General features: G+C 41.6%; 2 protein-coding genes across 4 annotated transcripts in view; one reads left to right on the forward strand and one right to left on the reverse strand.

Annotated features, from left to right (window-relative positions):
• Positions 1-7,792, reverse strand: part of LOC138746442 (glutamine-dependent NAD(+) synthetase) — a 47,125-nt gene extending 39,333 nt beyond the window's left edge. The window contains exons 1-4 of one of the 2 annotated variants that reach the window (XM_069904631.1): positions 7,318-7,792; positions 4,912-4,972; positions 2,921-3,037; positions 1,063-1,116 (exon numbers count right to left, since the gene is read on the reverse strand). In XM_069904631.1, the coding sequence (XP_069760732.1) occupies positions 1,063-1,116; positions 2,921-3,037; positions 4,912-4,972; positions 7,318-7,405 (320 nt within the window). In that variant the 5' untranslated portion in view covers positions 7,406-7,792. The remainder of the gene's footprint in view (positions 1-1,062; positions 1,117-2,920; positions 3,038-4,911; positions 4,973-7,317) is intronic. The other variant, XM_069904622.1, reaches the window with a different exon arrangement.
• Positions 7,793-19,167: 11,375 nt separating this feature from the next.
• dhcr7 (7-dehydrocholesterol reductase) overlaps positions 19,168-19,953 on the forward strand; it is a 38,357-nt gene continuing 37,571 nt past the window's right edge. The window contains exon 1 of one of the 2 annotated variants that reach the window (XM_069904649.1): positions 19,168-19,278. The gene's annotated coding sequence lies outside the window, so the exon portion shown is untranslated. Of the gene's footprint in view, positions 19,279-19,555; positions 19,580-19,953 lie in introns of those variants that run through there. The other variant, XM_069904661.1, reaches the window with a different exon arrangement.

Genomic DNA, 19,953 nt, shown 5'->3' on the forward strand with positions numbered 1-19,953 from the left:
CAAGTCTTTTAAGTGACACCTTATAAAACGTCTGCTGGAAATCTAAGAAAACAACTTTCATCTGCTCCCCTCTATCTACCGCTCTCGTAATATCCTCAAAGAATCTGAACAAGTTTGTCAAACAGGACCTGCCATTGCTGAATCCATGCTGTGTCTGCCTGATGAATCCATTTTGCTCAGAAATGGCGAGAAATAGATGCCTCGATATTTCTTCAAGTCATGCTTGGAAACACATTGCGTCCATCTCAATAACTCAAGATCACTCACAACCCCAACACATTACTTTCCGCACTAAGTTCTGCCATCAAATGGCAATGTATGTCACCAAAGACTCTCAAAGACATTTACAAGTGTACCATTCTGCCTGGTAGCATCACTTTCTGGTATGGAAATGCCAATGCTCAGGACAGGGAAAAAAAAACTCCAGAGGGTTGTGAACTCAGCCTTCAACATCATGGGCACCAGTCTTCATTCCATCGAGGACATCTACAAGAAGCAGCTTCTTAAGTAAGCAACCTCTATCCTCTCCACCACCCAGGCCATGCCCTCTTCACTCTGCTACCATTGGAAAAAAAGTACAGGAGCCTGAAGACAAGCACTCAGTGGCACAGGGCCAGCTTTTTCCCCACTGCCATCAGATTCCTGAATGAACAATGAACCACAGACACTGCCTGACTTTGACTTTTTCTCAAACTATTTTTATTTATTTTCAAGTATGGTTTATATAGAAATGTTTGCACTGTGAAGCTGCCACAAATCAACGAATTTCATGACACGTTCATGACGATAGATTCTAACTCTAACTGTTTTATCCTTGCTTCCACAAAAATTGACAATTTTGGACCTGCCAAACACTGCAGAGTTGTCAGTGTAATTAATTGAATTAAGACCTATAAACATGCACAATATCATGCAGGGCCATGCAAAGAAGCAACAGAGTTGGTGTTTTTGAAAGTGTTCCTTGCTGCAACCTTTATGCAATGTAGAAATTTTGTCCAATTTCTACAGAAATGTTAGAACATCTCACACAAACATTTGGCAACCAGTAAGGACCAAACTTACTTGTTAAGAAAGATCACCCTGCAGTTGTAGAGGGAATTCTTATGCAAGATAGGCCTGAAGTCGACAAAAATAAAAGATAGAGTGATCAAGTCAAATAACTAATAAATCCTTGCATTCCTAATCAATCTTTGTTACTATTTATATTGAATACAAATATAACAGTGTGTCATCTACAGTGTGTACAATTAACGGCATTGAAATTCCTATTTCTTGTAGCCACACGAGCAAAAAAACCAACAATAGCACAAATTAAATTACCTCACCGTGTCTGTATAAAAGATAAACACTAAAAAAGGCAAAGTCACCACGACAGTTAACGCACAAAAACTTACTTCATGGAAGCAAAGGCAGTAAGGTGACTGAGTTAATGCATGAGCACCTAGAGATAAAGGCTTGAAACCCATTATTCATATTAAATAAATCTGAAATTAGGAACTCTGATCAGCCATACCAACTATGAAAGTGCCAAATTGTGCGAATGTTAGCACAAACGTTTGCTGAGCAAAACATTAACTCGATTTTCCTCCCTCCGCAGACACTGCCCAGGAACATTTCCATTACTTTCTGTTCTTAGCCTATTTGCATTGAAAATGTATTTTAATGTAAATGGAGAGAGCATTCAATTGTTGACTTGTCATTTGAGATGATAGTGATTTTTGGGTGCGAGAGATGAATTCCTGTTCCAGAGGAGATTCTTTGCTTCACCTTTACAAATTCCATGCACTTCAGAGTTCATCTTACTGATCCGAATCGATGCATCTTCATGTTTCAGCAGAAGCTGGCACTACTGCATGATTTTTGCAACAAAAAAACTGAACAATTTAACCTACTTTCCTAGCTGCTCTCTTAGTTCAAATCCAATCACCTCATCCTATTTCAGTCACTGAATTACCATCCCAATATATATTCAATCCATTACTGTATCTACTTCTCCCCACTATAGAATCTGTACCATAAGTTCCATGTCCAACTGCAAAAAAACATTGCTGGCAAAACCTTCACTATCACACCTGTGAAACCTTGCTCATGTTTCTACCATTACGAGAGACCCCGAAAAATCTACTTCTTGGACTAAAGTAGACTACCCCAAATTCACCCTTCTATTTATTGTGCAATCGGCTCTTCTCACTTTGAACAATAACCTGGAAATATTTTGAAAATCTAAAAGGTCTTTTGGAAATATCGGTTAATACAAACAAAAGATGTCACATCAGGGAACCAAATGGTACCAAACTTACTTTCAGTTTATCCTCCTATCTATACCATGCAGTTGGATTTCCATCCTATCAACATGAAGCTGATAATTCATGATGGAAGCAAGAGTTTGTGGCAGCTCACCACGAGGCTGGTGAACCGGCCCCGCTTGTAAGCCACTCGGTGGGGCAGCCGGACAAAATGGCACCGTCGGGGGTCTCCCTTCCTTCCAGCACGGGGCTCAGAAGCCCACGCTGGGGGCCCACGTGACGCCGGGTGATGTCAGCACCCTCCAGCGCGGTCCTCAGCCAGGTCCAGGCTGGGAGTATAAGTGCAGCCCAGCAGCCTGCAATAAACTAATCTGCTCACTGAGCTCAACCCGTCTGGTTGTATGTGTTCTTTCAGGAGTAGTGTAGCTGCCGTGACGTTCATATAATAACGGAATTAACTTTCACACACTTTTTGCATGGTATTGTTCACAGTTGGCAATGAAGATCCAAGTTTATTTATAAGTTCCATTTTGTGCTGTTTCAGCACCGGCATTGATGATGTTATAATGTCTGTATTAGAATAACATTGAATGTTAATTACAGGTAATTATTTCATTCGTCTAAGGTGTAAATTAGATGATTATAGTTTAAAATTAACATTCACGTCTACTCACATGCCTACATCACATATAATGTCTTCAGTGATTGGAGAGACCAAGAGTTCTGCCAGCATTTGGAAAGAGTGTAACACAGTATCAGACTCCAAGAAGTGATCAGCGCAGCCAAATCCACTGAAATATAGAGGACAGAAAATGACTCTTTTCAAAAGAAGTGCAAACACAAGAGCCATCAATCTGGGTTTTTAATTTCTGATGAATGATTCAAAAGAGTCAACATTTTGTAAAACTGTCATTTAACTACAGAGCAAGCAAGAGATTCTCCTCATATTTTCAGCAAGGTTAAGACCAATCAAAGGGTAATTTGTGGAAGTATTTTCACAGCCACATCAAGGCTCCATGGCCCATAAAGTCTATGCCACAGTACGTTTCCATATGGGCCACAGAGACTTCCCAACCCACTGAGGTCAGGGTGGGTCTGAGGTCACGTCACGCTCCTCCCATGGGTGGACCTTGGGCGGGGGTGGCGAGCAATCTGCCACCAGGGTCAGTGAGGTAATCCGGCCGTCTCTCAACACAAGCGGGCTGGCGCTCAGCATTCAGTCATATCAAACCTCCACTCAAGAGAGATTCAGACTGATTCAAAAGTCTGACTTTTGCGTCTTCTTACTGCTTTTTGCTCTTCACTTCAGTCGTGACTCAAGGAGCTCCCATTTATAAGGTAAGACACATGATATATTTCTCCTCTAAAAGTAGATACAACTTATTTTTGCAAGATCCTGCCATTCACGACCGCTCATCTTTGAATATCAGACTCTTCAACATTGCTGCAGTTGAAGACAAAGGTTGGAGACCAATATGGTCTCCATATTGGTGGAGGAAGATCTCAGGTGTGCATTATCTCCAACAGAACCAAGGATGTGGACACTGGTGAAGAAACTACAGGAAATTCATTAAAGTGGCTTGGATTTTGATTGGGAGTTTTTAAATGCCAGTGTATGCCTGAAATGTTTTTGTTCTTTAAAAAATATTAAATAAAATACTTTAAATTAGATAATGATGTATTTCTTACAGAGTTGCCTTTCACTAGAAAATATTGCTCGATCATTGCCACCAGAAGACCATGGCATATTAGGCCAGAAGCCAAGTGAGCCTTAAGCCAAAAGAGGTTGAGAAACACAGGTCTATGCCAATCATCAAGAATCCCATTTAACTTTAATTGCACACAGCTTACTCTCCCTGAACCTCACCACACACAAGGGGCAGTTTACCCTGGTTATTTAACCTTGCAATCTGCACCTTGTGCTGAAACTCGCAGGGTTACAGGGAGAACACGTTCAGGGATGTGATGTTGAGGCTTTATAAGGCACTCGTGGAGTATTGTGAACAGTTTTAAGCTCCTCGTTTAAGAAAAGATGTGTTGACATTGGAGAGAATTCTAAGAAGTTTCACTAGGATGCTTCCAGGAATGAAAGGGTCATCATTTGAGAAACATTTGACAGCTCTTGGCCTGTATTCGTTGGAATTTAAGAAGATGATTTCTTCTCTTTCTCTGCATTGCAGTTTGTTTAGATTTCTCTACTGGTTTACATTATGCACAGAGTCAGTTTTTTTTGCATTGCAAATTAATAGTAATTCTGCCCTGCCTGCAGGAAAAAAATCTCAAGGTTGAATATGATGTCATGTATATACTCTGACGGTAAATCTGAAATCTGAATCTTTTGTTGGTAATCAATGGAAATGACAATGGCTGAAAATACAGGTTGTCAGATTTGAAAGTTTGCAGATAGAACAAAAATTGGGGGAGTTGTTGAGAATGGTTGTATTAGAATACAGTAAAACGTAGATCAGCGGAGAGCAATGGCAGGTAGAATTTGATTCAGGCAAGAGTGAAGTAATGCACTTGGGGAGATTAAGTTCGTGTCAGATACACTGAGTAAATGGAAGGGACCTTGTTCTTTTTGGTCAAAAGGTTTTTTTAAAATATAACGGTGCAGCTTAAGAGCTCTACAGCTCACTTCTTTTAGCCTCAGTCTCATTTTACCTACCTAATTTCCAGCTCAGGGCCAAGTCTGTACCTTGCCCCTTTGGACTTTGCGATTTCAATACCTGTATATAATCAAAATGAAATATGAAAACACATAAAAATATACTAAATTTTAAATTTAGACAAGCACAAAATATGGATGTGGTTTAAAAAAAAATGGTGGGGGGTACATTTGAAATGAAAACAACTGTAATAAAATTATTTGCCACCACCAGAACACCAAGTCTGATTTACCTCTGTTTCATAGGCTTTATATTTACCCATTCAATACTACAGTAAATGGATTGCAAAGAGAAAATTAATCATGCAAGCGAACACCTTTGCATTGAAAGAAGAATCTAATCCAAACTCTTTATAATCCTGTCACCTCCTTCCTCAAGTGTGGCAAACAGAAGTCCAGCTGTACAACTGCCTTATGACATCCCAACTCTTGTACGCCATGCCTCTGATGGCCCTGACACCTTCTTCACTGTGATGCCACCTTCAAGGTGCTGCAGATTTGCACTACATGATTGCCTTGTACATCAACACTCGAAAGGTGCCTGCATTGATGTATCTGACAAGAACTTTATCTCCTAATCTGCATCACTTCATACTTGCCTGGATTAAATTCCAGGCCAACGAGAACATCAAGTACTCCCCACTGATCAACGACCCGTTTTCTTACGCAATCTTCTTCATCATCAACAACTCTCCCTTTGTGCCATCTGAAAACTTTCAAATCAGGCCATCTGTATTCTCAGCCAATGTAATTTCCATATATTACAAACAAAGGTCCTATCACCAATCTCCGCAGTCACCATTTTGTTTCAGTTTTCCAGCCAGGACGAAATCCATCCGGCGTGACATTTTGCTCATACCTCGATGAAGGGCTCCAGCCCGAAACTTTAGTTACGCATCTTTATCTTTGCTAATATAAAGTACACTGTTTGACTTGCTGAGTTTTTTTTCCAGCATTGTGTTTTTACTTCAATCACAGTGTCTGCAGACTTTCATGTTTTACTCTCACTCCCCCATGATCCTCTGGTCCTTGATAGAATTTTTGGAACATAGAACATTACATTACAGAGCAGGCCTACCTATATAAAACAGCTCCACAACAATCAAGCTGGTCCCAACCACAGACCTATAACCCTTTTCTTACACCCGTGAGCCTATCCAAGAGTCTCTTAAATGTCCTTCTTGTTCCAGCCTTCACCACACCCCCAGCAATACATTCCAGGTATCCGCCACTCTCTGTGTAAAAAAAAACACACTTTTCTCCACTAACTTTAAGCAGATGTCCCACGTTACTTGCAATTGTCACTCTGGGGAAAAAAGGTAATGGCTGTCCACCCTATTGATGCGTCTCATAATGTTATGGACCTCTCCACTCATTGCTCCAAAGAAAAAAGTTCTAGCTCAGTCATAAGATATGTTCTCCATTCCAAGCAATAGCCTTGTAAATCTCCCCTGCAGTAAAACAAAAGTCTGCAGACACTGGATTGAAGTAAAAACACAATGCTGGAGAAATTCAGCGGGTCAGTATATAGCCGAGATACATCCATAACGAATGCTTCAGAGGGCTCCAGACCAAACCATTGTGTTTTTACTTTTTTTTTAAATCTCCTCTGCAGCCTCTCTAAAGCTTTTACATATTTCCTGTCATTAGGCAACCAGAACTGCACCTCATAATCGAAGTGGGGTCGAACCAGTTTGACAGGCCTGGAAGATCATGACTTCAAGGCCCCTTGAACTCAACTGGAAGGATGGGGAACACAATCCCTCCACGAATGAAGGCAAGCCCACCATGTGCCTTCTTCACCGGCCTATCCCTTGGAGGAAAATATTAATTCTGTTTTTAAACCCGACATGTTGCCTGGCTTGCCGTGTGTTTCCAGCAGTTTCTGGGCAAATAAAGGCTCCTATGTCGGCGGGACCAGAGGGATTACGTGGAGGTGACACGGCCCTCCTGACTTTGCATGCAGGACGTGACAGCGAAGGTTCTTACAATCGTCCTGCACATTCCTGAAAATGGTGAATTTTCTGTGCAATACTGACAAAAGGCAAAGGAGGAAAAACCCAACACCCAACCCCAACCCACCAATTTTCCCCTGCAACCGCTGCAACCGTGTCTGCCTGTCCCGCATCGGACTTGTCAGCCACAAACGAGCCTGCAGCTGACGTGGACTTTTTACCCCCTCCATAAATCTTCGTCCACGAAGCCAAGCCAAAGAAAGAAAGACTTTCATTATTGACAACTTGGGGACGCCAATGAGTTGGTTATTGGGTCAGTATTGAGAATTATAATCCTGAAATTGAATTTTTAATAGAACAACAAGTGAGAAGTGTTTCTGATCCAGACGATGGCCAGGAGAAAGTCAGGATTGACCAAGTTAGAGAGACTTTTCCATTTTTAAAAACTTACTTTTCAAAATTCGTTGCAGATTTCCTTCAAAATCTAAAGCCCATTGGTTCAATGCGCAAGTCGCCAATGTCACCTTCCGACCCAGCATCGTAAAGAGCAAACGGTTTACCCGTGCACGATGTTCTTGTGGCTCTGAATCGGGCGGAGACGCGGGGGTTGATTCGGACCGAAATCAGCAAGGGGCGAGATCCCAGGGTGGTTACAATTGCCTGATATGCAAGTTGCAACTTCCCTTCCGGGTTAGTTTAATCTCCTCTCTGCTTTCAGTGGCAAAATGATTAACCCCAAGCAGAACCGCCCCTTGTCAACGTTTCCATTCAATCCTTGCCCTTCGCCGCGGGCTCCAATGTCTTTGGAGCTGCTCCTCTGACTGGTCCCGTTCATTCCGCAGATGCCACCTCTCCGGAGGACGTCCCAGAAGTGTCCAAGTCAGGGTGGTGGAAACAACGTCAAACATCTGTTCAACCGCAGTTCGGATAGGATTCCGAGTTTGACTGGCACGTCTCAGCCAATCGGATAACGGAGTCTCTTCGCTTTCTGATTGGTCCGAGCAGACACAGGGAAAGTGTGATTGGACCATCGCTTTGATTGGGTGTCCAATTAACGATGGGGGGGAGGGTTCGATCTCCTGCACAGCGTTCAACCCAGACCTGTCAATCACTTCGAAAAGAGCGGCCTCAAGTTGGTCGGGTTCGCAGTGATGCAAATTGGCAATGAGACATGTGCATAGGCACCGAAATTCTTACCTTCTGCAGCTGAACAAACATTTGGTTTAAAAAAAAACTACAATAGTATACATTAAATTTTTAAAAAATAAGAAATGCTCAAGCTAGATAGAAAATAAATATTATCAGTTATAGTGCAAGAAAATAGGGGTGTTTCTTTAGGGCAGCTGGTACTTTTTTGTGGTGTTGGGAGTATTTTATGGTGAGGGTGGTAACGGGAGGTTCAAGAGCCTGACAGTGTTGGAAAGAAACTGTTCTTGAACCTGGGTGTCCGGGATTTGAGGCTTCTGTACTTCTTCTCAAAGGTTGCAGCAAGAAGAGGTCGTGTCCAGGCTGATGCGGGTCCTCGTGTCCATTGAATGGGAGGCCAGATGGGCCTGGCTATGTTGGCTCACTTCTGTAACTTTCTGCATTCCTTGGCCCTTGAATGACCATATCAGCCTGTGATGCAACTACTCAGTATGTTTCAACAGTGACCCTGTAGAAGTTGAATGGTGTATTCGATGACATGCCAAATCTCCTCAGACTTCACAGGAAGTTGCCATTCACCCTTTCTTTGGTTGAAAATTTTTATCCATACATGTAATCATAGCCAAATATAAAATACAATATTCAAGGGTTAATGTCAAGTCCATTATACATGATGGTGCAAAAAAAAACAACCTCCTCCCCTAAACAAATCCCCAATAAAGAAATAAGAAAAAGCATGAAAAAAAAGAAATAAGAGAGTTGACGTCCCTTGAAGGTCCTAACCTTCTCCATCCCATCAATGTGAACAGGTGTGCCTCCCTTTCTGAATAGGTTTGGTGAGGTCGACAGCAAGATTGTAGTTCTGCCATCACTCAATCAGGTTCTCGATCTGCTTCCTTGTCTCTGACTCATCATTTCCAGTTATTTGGCCAACATTGGTGATGTATACATTGCAAATGTATAAATTATGTTGGAACTGAACTTGGCTATGCAGTCATGTGTGTACACCGAATGGGGCAGGGGCCCAATACACAGCCTTGGGGTGCCCCTGTGTTGAGGGTCAGGGAGGAAGAGGTGATGTTGCTGATCCACACAAATTGGGGTCTGCAGAAAGGAGAATATCATTCCTTAATGAATGCAAATAATGTTTTAGAAACATTTCCTAAAATTTCTGGCTAGACCTACCTCCTGCCATTATTTGTTTTCCTAGTTCCATCTTTTCCCTTTGCTACTTACTTCTATGACAGGGGTTCAAACGGAAACGATCCCATTGGTCTTTTGCGTTTCTTCACACCCAACCAATGCATTTTTCATTAACTATTCTGTAATTTCTCCAAGGATGGGCTGACAAGCTACACAAGAACAAATGAATCAAAATTTTTATTTCCTGCAGCCGCACAGATACGCAAGATGCACCAACTCCAGTGGTATAAATTAAACTACGACAATATGTCAAGACATAAGAAGTAATAGATATAAAAGGAGATATAAATGAATATTTGCAGTTGGTGCAAGAAAAATATTGTACAGACAGATTTTTCTGGTGTTTTTCATTCTGGTGCTCCCAGAGTAGTGTATGATTTTGGAAACTTTAGAAGGAGGGGGAGGTCGAAGAGCCTGATAGCTGTCAGAAAAAAAATCTTTTCTTGGGCTTTGATCATTTTGGCTGCTTTCTTGAGGCAGCATCTCACATAAATGATATATGAGTGATATCATGGTGAGTTAAGGTAGGATGAGTGAGAATGGTTAATCCTATTCGCAGATGTCTCAAGGACCATTGTAAAGACAGCCAAAACTTTGCAGGAAATGTGCTTTTGATCTCACATGGGTAAGCTTAACATAAACTGGGCAACCACCTTGCTGAGCATTTGAGCTCTGCCCTCATGTGCCATCTGATTCCCACATTTGAATTCTCCTCCCAATTCTCACTTGGGCCTGTCTGTCCTTGTTATCTGATTCCAGAGTGAGTCCAAATGCAACTTTAAAGAACAATGCCTCGTGTTCTGGCTGGGTGGTCGACACCCAACAGCAGGGACATTGAATTCTCCAATTTTCAGTATCTACTCGCCTTAAATCCCTTTCTCTCTCATTCACATTAACTGAGGTCCTCTCACACCCACCCTTATTTCCAACAGCTCCCCCCCCCAACAGAGCCCTGTTCTCCAATGGCCCCCAATCCAGTCCCCTACAGACTCTCCACCTACCCAGGATTCCCCTTCCACTGTTCTTGTCAGGCCACCATCTCTTTCTTGTGTGGATCTACCAGTCTCCCTCCTTCAGCATCTGTCTCCACCAATACCCTCCTCTCCCACTCAGGACATTGCACAGTCAAGGGCAAAGTATCCCTTTGTCATACAAATTATAGAATTCCTTATCATAGTGTTGGTCTCCTCATTCAATCCTTCTTTCCTCTAAACTGTTCCCAATTAAAAACAGGAACATGTCCCCTTTCCTTTATCTCCTTTGCTTGTGCCCTGTTCCCCTACATGTGTCAAAAGTCAAATCGCCAGACCCCTTTCTATGTGAGTTAGATCCTCCTCACCATAGCCCTTACATGTATTCTGGCACGATGATGTTCAAGTTCCCCTAGTCTGTTGTACATACTGATTTTACTTGAATCATTTAACTGGTTCAAGAAGAAGGCATGAATACATCAAGGACTGTCAATCCTGGGGTCTGTTTGCCCAGCTCATTACGAATGGCTCCCTTGCTGGATCTGGAGGGGGGCCATAGCTCGCAGCAGGCTTCAGCGACTCCAATTTAGTCTCTCTGTCCCCGCTGTCACCATCTCTGAATGCTTCAGTCATGAAATATGCCTGTTGTGCCTCTTTGGACTGAAAGCTGAGCTTGTGATTTAATAATTTCCTGCTGACATTTGGTGTGAAAAGCTGAACAATGCTCTTGGTCAGTGAGGGCAAGTTGTGAAGCAGCCAAGTCAGCAGGCTGATTGAAACACTGCTGCTCTGTTTTCGTAAGGTGATACCTTGCCTTGTCTGGGGCCGTTTCCTCAGCCACATTGCAGCTGTAATCAGCTTTCTCAACCTGACACCAAAACCGAATCATCCAAACAACTGAGCTGCAAGAGCCATCAGGCTCTTGACTTGTAAATACACAAAAGTGCAGGGAGAAACTCAGCAGGTCCTGCAGAGCCCATAGGAGGCAAAGATACAGAACCAACATTTCAGGCCTGAGCCCTTAGTTTCTCCAGCACTTCTGTGTATTTTATGACAATAAACTCATTATCGTTTCTTCAAGTCAGATTGTACAAAGGCCCAATCAGTCCATGATGAACACCAAATAACCATTTTTGCACTCATCGTTTCCTAACCCATGTTATTCTCCCCTCATTCCCTGTTAAAATATTAATGGTCTCATCCCACCCACACTCTTCTCCTCCCTTACGTCAGGTGGCAGATACATGAGCTGGAAAACCTGAACCTCCAGATTCAAAGATTGTTCCTTTCCTGTAGTGGTCAGACTCTTGAATGGACCTCTCACCAGTAAAAGATGATGTTCTTGCACTGTTTAACTGTACTTTACATCGTGCACATTGAACTCAACTCTCTACCCTGCACTCATCATCTTCCTGCTCATTGCTTTATTATTGCCCTACCTTCTGTACTCAAGTATTGCTGACCTACCTGGAGAGCACACAAAACAAAGCTTTTCATGAAGTAAACATGACAATAAACATTATAATTCAAAAAAAACATTGTCCCACTCAACTAAGCAATTTAAGGTGGCAAAATATCTGAGCAACCTGCACTTTTTTTGGATATTGGAAGAAACTGGAACACCCAGAGGAAATGCATGAGGTCATAAGATATCATGCAAATTCCATTCAGACAGCGCCAGAGCTCAGGGTCGCCTGCAGGTCACAGGAGCTGTGAAACTGCAGTTCCACTCCCTATGTCACTGGGTTACAGATTTTTTTTCTGAATTCATCATGCATTTCTCAATATTTCAACTTTATCTTCTCAAGCCAACCATTCTGTAAAACATGGCACTATCGTATAGTATAGGCTCTCCTCTCCTCCTCCCCACTCCTCCACTTTTTTATTCGGACATCTCCCTGTTTTACCAGATTCCTGATGAAGGGCTTAGCCCCAAAATATTGACTACCTTTTACTTCCTATGGATGCTGAGTTTCTCCATCATGTTTGTGCATTGCACTCAATCCCAGCATCTGCAGATTTTTTTAAAACTCCAAATGGCACTACAGTAATGGCTTTCATCTTTGTCCATTGATTATTTCAAGTATCTTCTCAGTAACGCTATCCAATGGATTTCAGGGCCATATATTGTTCAGCAAAGAATCAATTGATGTGGCCATTTTCCTTTCAAAAACTTCTGCAGCTCCCCAACTGATTACGTCATTCTTGTCTGAATGTTTAGTTGGGTTGTTTAGCAATTCTCTCTCATTTCTACCCAATCAGAATGTATCAGCCTCCACCGCCCTGATAGCACTTCAGCTGGGTTCTCATTTAGGAAACAAATTACTGAGGCCTTGGCAGAGTTAGGGACGGTTGATGTATCAGAGGTCTGGAGGGTGGCTAGTGTGGTACTCTTCATGAAGAAGGGCTTCAGGAACAAGCCAGGGAACTACAGGTCTTCGAGCCTGACACTCACGATGGGTAAGTCACAAGAGGGGATTCTGAGCTGACAGGATCTACCAACATTTGCATTTCTGTGTGCTGTTAGCTTCTTGCATTAATTACCTTCCTGGTAAACCCTTCTTCAGGCTCATTGCTCAATCGTTGGGACAATATGGAGGGATTCAGGGCAAGTTCACCAGAATAATTTTAGAAGTGGATGATTCATTGAGGGATCATCAACATTTTCTCCGATCTACGAATAGCTTCTGTGAATAGTTTTGCACGTCCGTTATTATGTTCTGAGCACCTCAGTGTTGTGGTTGCAGTTTGTCATCATCACATACTGCAATTTTGCTGGGAATGCATAATAATCTAAAATAGTAGTAGCAAAGAGTGCTGCAAATTAATAAAGACAGAAGAAATCTTCAGCAACAAACCTATAAAATAAATTGTCTGACTTAAATTCCAACTGTTCAAATAATTCTCATCAACTTTGGAAAGTTTTACTCTTTGTATTTCTCTGTGGTTTCTTTTGCTTCCCTATTCCAACCTCACTTTCTAATATTTTTGTTTCATTTGCTGGTGTTTTGGTGAAATTAAGATTTTCTAACCAGGTTCTGCAGCAGTGTGTTAATCACTTACACTGTTTCTCTAAAAACAACTAAAGTATTGCTGTTTTAATACATTCTTGTTTTGCATACTTTATTTCCTTGCTTTTGATATCCTTTCCTTAACTGCAGAGCATTTCCTGAGGCTAATATCTATTATTCAGTAATGGGGACGGTATTATTTTCATTTTTAAACTTAATTTCTTTAATTTAATTTTAATGTCAACTTTTCGTAAGCTGGGGGTTTTAAATTGCAGTGATATAATGTCATAAACATGTAACAAAACTCCGATAGCTCAGTGGTTAAAGCACTGATCTTGTAAACCAGAGGTTGCAAGTTCATCCCTTGCTGGGGCTTCATTTCTGTGAGGAGCTCTTGACAAAGTGGCAACTCTCTGTCTTCCTTTAAGGTAGGCAAAAGTTAAAGAATTTCATGTATGTTACATTCTAAACATAATATTATGTGACAATAAAGGAACCTTTACCCAATTAGTCTCCCAAACAATTGTCTAGGGTAGACCTGGTTGCTTGGGTGCTGACTAATTCTGTGGTACCATCTTTATCGTCCTACACCCAGCATTCACGGGGGTATAGATTTTGATGATGGTACAGAATTAAATAAGTTGATTGCACAATGTAAATACTTTTAGACTGACATGCAGGGCAGCTGAGGTTCTGCAGGGCAAATTATGTGTGTATCATAATTGAGTATAGGACTATGGAATTCTTAATACAATTTCATAGAGCCCTGGTGAAAGCACAGCTGCAGTATTTTGTGCTGTTTTGGTCTCATTACTTGCCATTAGAAAGAATGCTGAAGACTCACTGGACTGGTTCCAGGGATAATAGGTTTACTGTATGAAGAGAAAACAAATTGACTGGGATAACATTCTTTTAAGTTTTGAAGGAAGAGAGCAGGTTTATTTTGAAAGATGTTGGCAGGCCAGAAGCAGAATTAAGTCATTTGACCCATTGAGTCTGCTACACTGTTCGAATCATGGCTGATGTATTTTTTTCCTTTCAACCCAATTCTCCCCATAACTTTTGTCTCTCTTGCTAAGCAAGAACCTGCTTTGAATATATCAAAGCAATGGTGGCCTCCATCTGCCACCATTTGTCCATTCTCCCAACCTATCCAATCCCTTTGCAGACTGCCTGCTTCATCAACACTGCCCACCCCAATACCTGTCTTTGTGTCATCCACTAACTTGGCTGCAATGCCAAGAGTTCCATCAACTAAATCATTGGTTCTCAACCTTTTTCTTTCCACTCATGTACCACTTTAAGTAATCCTTATGCCATCAGTGGTCTCTGATTAGTAAGGGATTGCTTAAGGTGGTCTGTGAGTGGGAAGGGAAGGTTGAGAATCACTGTCTTGACCCAATTGTTATTGAAATATTTTGATTAAGGAAAAATTATCATTTCCTTTGGAGTTATGAAACCGTGCACACAATGAGTCAATTAGATATGATTAAAGCAGTGGTTTTCAATCCTTTTTCTTCCCACATTTTGAAGACTGAAGAGATTGAAGAAACTTGACATCCTGGAAAGACAGGATTGTGGCAGAAAGAGAATGAGATGCTGTTCTGTATTGTATTATCCTTATCATAGGAGATACACAACATAAGAGGCTTTTAAATAAGTAAGCACACTTTTACAACTGCTCTTTTAAGAAAAGAGAGGCAGCCTCATTTGTGTCCAGAAAATGGTTACTCCTGCTTGAAGAATATCTCTCTGAAAGACAGCTCATTAAGAGACTTGTGAGTTTAAAGAAATATGACAATATTATATTTAAAAGTGCTTCATAATTACATCTAAACTGCAATTTTAAAAGATCCTCAAGTTAACAAGTTAATAATTTTCAGAATTAAGCTTAAACTGTAATGGTTTGATTTTAATATCTCTCTCTCTCTCTCTCTCTCTCACACACACACACACACACACACACACACACACACACACACATATATATTTGTGCATATTGGGTTTTAAGATAGAGTTAAGTTTAGAGATAAGTAAGAAATGTTACATTATTAATAGTTTAATTAAAACCTATTATTTTGAATTTACCATTGTCTGGTGAATTTTTTTATTGCTGTTCCTTTGTTAGTACTAATAAGATTTTATTAGTTTGTAACATAATTGGGGGTTCGTTCATGATTTTACCAAAAGTCTGAGCTCAAATAGAGCTTATTTGAACAATTAATATTTGATTTGGTTGGTTAAAAATCTTTTTGAAAGTAATTTAAAAGGCTTAGTGTGCATGTGCAAAAACAACAGCAATGGGTTTTGATAAATGTTTGGCAAAGCCAATCTGTGTCGATTTGAAAGTGGAGACTTGGTCAAAGTCTGCAAAAATTGCAGATGATTATGTTTTAAACCCCCAAACTAAGTGTGGGCCAAGTGAGACCTTCCAAATGGGATTTGATAAGTTTTTGACATTGCCAAACTTTGCAGATTTGCAAAGGGAAAAAAAGGTTGAGTTGTTGCTTTTTGCTAAAGAGTTGGAATTTATGTAGATAAAATGGCTGATGAAAATAAATAGTGATTCAGAAAATTGTAGCTGAACACTATGTAAAAGAAAATATTTTTGGAGAGAAGAAGAGTTATAATAATTTCTTTCGAGTAGATTTCTTGAGCAGCAGTTACAGCTGAGACAGATAGAGGTAGAAAAATATACAACTGAATGTGAACTAGAGGTTGCCAAACTGAGGTTACAAAGAGAGGAATCAGAAAGGCAAAAACAGTTTGAGCTAAAGTTAGAAAAACTTAGATCTGAGGCAACAAAAAGACAAAGAGAGAGACTTGGAAAAGCTCTGTCAAAGTTACAGATGATATGTGTTAAATCCAGGACTTAAATTAAAGCCAGGTGAAACTTTTCAAAAGGGAAAAACTTCTGTTACATTTGCAGATAAGAATCACAATGTGAAATTTATGCCCAAAATATCTTTTCAAAAGGATAACATGAAGTACCAAAATAAGGTAAAAAATAGATGGGGAGAACATTTTGGTCCATTTTGCAATTATTGTAAGAAAGCTGGTCATGAACGGGTTTTCCTTGAAAGAAAAGAAGGAACCAGCTCTACTCGATGATCATTCAAAGAAATGAAACACATGGAAGTAAAAAGGTGTCTGGAATTGTTGGTAAAATTAGGAATGAATTCAAACCTTTTGTGTCAGGAGGTAAGGTTGTCCTGACAGTAAAGTATCCAATTAAGGTTGAGGCTGAATGGGGAATTGTTGCCAGCAATAGTGTTGAGCAAACTGATTTAAAAGCTATGTCTAAAAACTTTGCCAGTGGGAAAAATGCTGGACAGGGTCATTTAAATGAGATCAGCAGCAGGTACAGCAGGACTCATCAGGCATTTTAAAGATTTTATTAGTTCCGACCATGTTACTTTTACTGATCTATAATACTGGCACATCCAAAATTAGCATCTCCCTCTCAAACTGCAGAGTGAATTCTAGCATATTTTGATCACCGTGTCCGAAGCATTCTTTTACCTTAAGCTCCCAAACCAAATGAGGTTCAGCACCAAATCTGGGATTATCTTTTTCCCCAGTGGGCTCAACCGCAAGATGCTTTGAAAAGCCATCTTGTAGTCATTCCACCAAATTACTTCCCTTGGGATCCAGTCCCAACCTGATTTTCCCAGTCTACCTGCATATTGAAGACTGCCATGACCACTGTAACATTGCCTTGTCTCCGTGCCTTCTCTAACTCCAGTTGTAATTTGCACCCTGCATCCTGACTGCCATTTGGGGACCTGTAAGTAATTCTCATCCAGGTTCTTTTTAAACTTTTGCTTCAACTTGATTCACAAAGATTCCACATTTTCTGATCTTGAATCACTTTTCATTAAGGATTTGATTCATTTTTTAACCAACAGAGCCACCCATCCCTCTGCCCACCTGCCTGGTCCTGGAATGCTTAGCTCCTGGTTGTAGTCACCCTACAACCATGTCCCCATTATGCCATTAACGTCATACCTGCCAATTTCAAACTGCACCATCAACCTTGTTTTGCACACTGTGTGCATTTAATTATAACACCTTCAGGGCCATGTTCTCCACCCTTCTCACATTTGTCTCCGTGTTGTATGTTTCTAAAGTTTTTATTTTTTGTTATTATTCTGGAGTTTTCAATGACATCTCCTGTGCTCTCCTTCCCTTTAACTTTTCCAATCTGTTGACCCCACCCCCCCCCCCCCCCCCCATCCACCCAAGGCCTCACATAGGCCTGAGGCAATTCACCAAGACCCTGGTCCAAGCAGGCTTCAGGTGCAGCCAATCCCATTGGAAAAGCTCCCTGCATTCCCAAAACTGGTGCAAATGTCCCATGAATTCAAACCCACTTCTACCACATCAGTGTTCGAGTACGTGTTTAACTTCCTAATCTTATCAATCCTGGGGTAACTCACATGTGGCTCAGGTCGCAATTTTGAAGATGATCACCTTTTTAGTTTAGCTTTGTAATTTAGACTCTAGTTTGTCAAATTACTTCAGGAGAACATCTTTCCGAATTCTACCTCTGTCACTGGTAGCCACATGGACCACGGCAACTGAATCTTTCCCCTTTCCACTGCTGTTTTCCTCCCCTACCAATTCCTCTGCAGGACAGATGAGATGTCCTTTCTTTACATTGAATAGTGTTATCCCATCAGCACATTTACCATATTGTTAAGTCCATACATTTGTCGTGTCATCAAGTTCATTAATTTCATGGATGCCCCTTCCCCACAGACTCTTGGCATTGGCTGCATAAAGCTTCAGTGTATCTCATGTAGCATGCACTCCTGCAGCTTGGAATATGCCTTGTGTCAGTCTTCACATTGGGGCACCTCACTGCACTGGAAGATTTGAGTGAATGACTGCAAGGTCTTGCAGCCCCCATCGGAGGTAACGATGTATTACTGATATTTCAGGCCTGAGCCCTTCTTCAAGGAATAAGCAAAGAACAGGAAGGCAGATAAAGGCAAGACTGGCTTGGGGAGGAGTTCAGACCAACAAAAAGAGTTGATTGAATATAAGCAGAAAGGTGAGAATTGATTTTGGCTCTGTGAAAGGAGACAGAGGGAGAAGGGGAGGGGGGAGTTGAGAGAAAGAGCTGGGGCAAAGGTGATGGGAGAAGAAAGGGGGGAGGTGTTTAATGGAAACCGGAGAAGTCAGTGTTAATGCCATCCAGTTGGAGGGTGCCCAGTCAGAGGTGGTGTTTCTCCAATTTGCGGGTGGCCTCAATCCTTCAGTGCATGGACAGGAATGTCAGCAAGGGAATGGGATGGGGAACTGAAGCAGGAAGATCCATGCTATTGCGGCAGACAGAGCTGAGATGCTCAACGAAGCAGTCTCTCCAATGTAGTGGAGACCACTGGGAGATTTTGAGAAGCATTCAAGAAGCCAGCTGAGGTTTTCAAGCGCTTATTTTAAACGTGGTCACCCCTGTATCATTGCATCCCTTTTCAGCAATGTTAGGTTTCTAAGGTTATTTGAGAAACACAAGTACGGCAGATGCTAAAATCTTGAATGATTTTGGAAGTAAAATAGACACTTTCAAAAGAGGCTGGAGGGACTCAACGGGTCCGGCAACATTTCGGGTGCCGATCTGCAACGTTGACTGACCATTTTTTCTGCTTGGATGCAAAGCATGCGTTCTGACCTGTTGAGACCCTCCAGCTTCTCTTGAAATTATTTGTCTAATTGGCTTCCAAAGGGAAAATAGGATCTCGGCTTCCTTCAAGTCAATGACAATCAAATTCAACCCGTTGCCTCTTGCTTTCGATGCTTGGGAAAAATGCCGAATTGTTACAGTCTGAAACCCCGCCCAGATCGAACTATCCCATGGTTTCAGGCTCTTGGCCAATCGCTGCCAAGGGACACGTCTCCCTCTTTGTGAGATCAGAGCAATGGCGAACTCTCATTGGAGAGCTTGTTTGCATAGGCGTTTCATTTCGCTTGTTGATCGATCGACGAAGCTTACTTTGACGGATGCTGAAAGCCCCGGTTGGAATTCAGTGTTGCACGAGCATCGTTGGAGCGTCCAGGGATCTCTGGCGTCTGTGCACGGTAAGAATGCAAGCAGTTCAATTCGAGAATGCTATGGGTATGTCAGCACAGCCAGCATAATATTTAACGGTCCTCGATCGCTTCGCTGTCGGTAAAATAAAGGGATCACGTTTGCAGATGAGTTGACTTGTCTGCTCGTGAACTAAATGCACAGTTTGCAACGGATAAAATCTTCTCGTATTTTAATGAGCTGTCAACCATTGTGGGGTGGAGTTGGCTTTGATAGCTCCCCCAGGAGCTCCATTCTTCTTACGCCTGAAGCGCGTCGTGCGGGGCTGAGGGTTGCTGATATCGGATCAGGGTACGCATTTAAACCACCTTCCCCCCCCCACCGACAAAGTGAACCCATTTAATCATTTGACGAAACGATAACCGTTTTAACACTGCGACCTAGACGCGCAGTTGCAGAGGACAAGCGATAAACTAGAATGCGTTCATTTTTTTAAACGGTGGTTCAGAGCGGGTCTTGTTCAACAGTTCCGCGAAACCCACAGAGATGTTGAGTTTGGGGGAAGAAAGGAAATACTGTTGCGGTGAAAATGTGGCGGATGTGAGACAAAGATCAGCGAAGGAAGCTCTTCAATGAATAGAGAAGGGTTGTGTTTAAATCTCACAGAAGGGAGATGTGTTCATTGCGAAATCGGCGAGTGATAACCATTGCAAACTCTGCGTCCC

This window comes from Narcine bancroftii, chromosome 1 (genome assembly GCF_036971445.1).
Source record: "Narcine bancroftii isolate sNarBan1 chromosome 1, sNarBan1.hap1, whole genome shotgun sequence".
NCBI lineage: Eukaryota > Metazoa > Chordata > Chondrichthyes > Torpediniformes > Narcinidae > Narcine > Narcine bancroftii.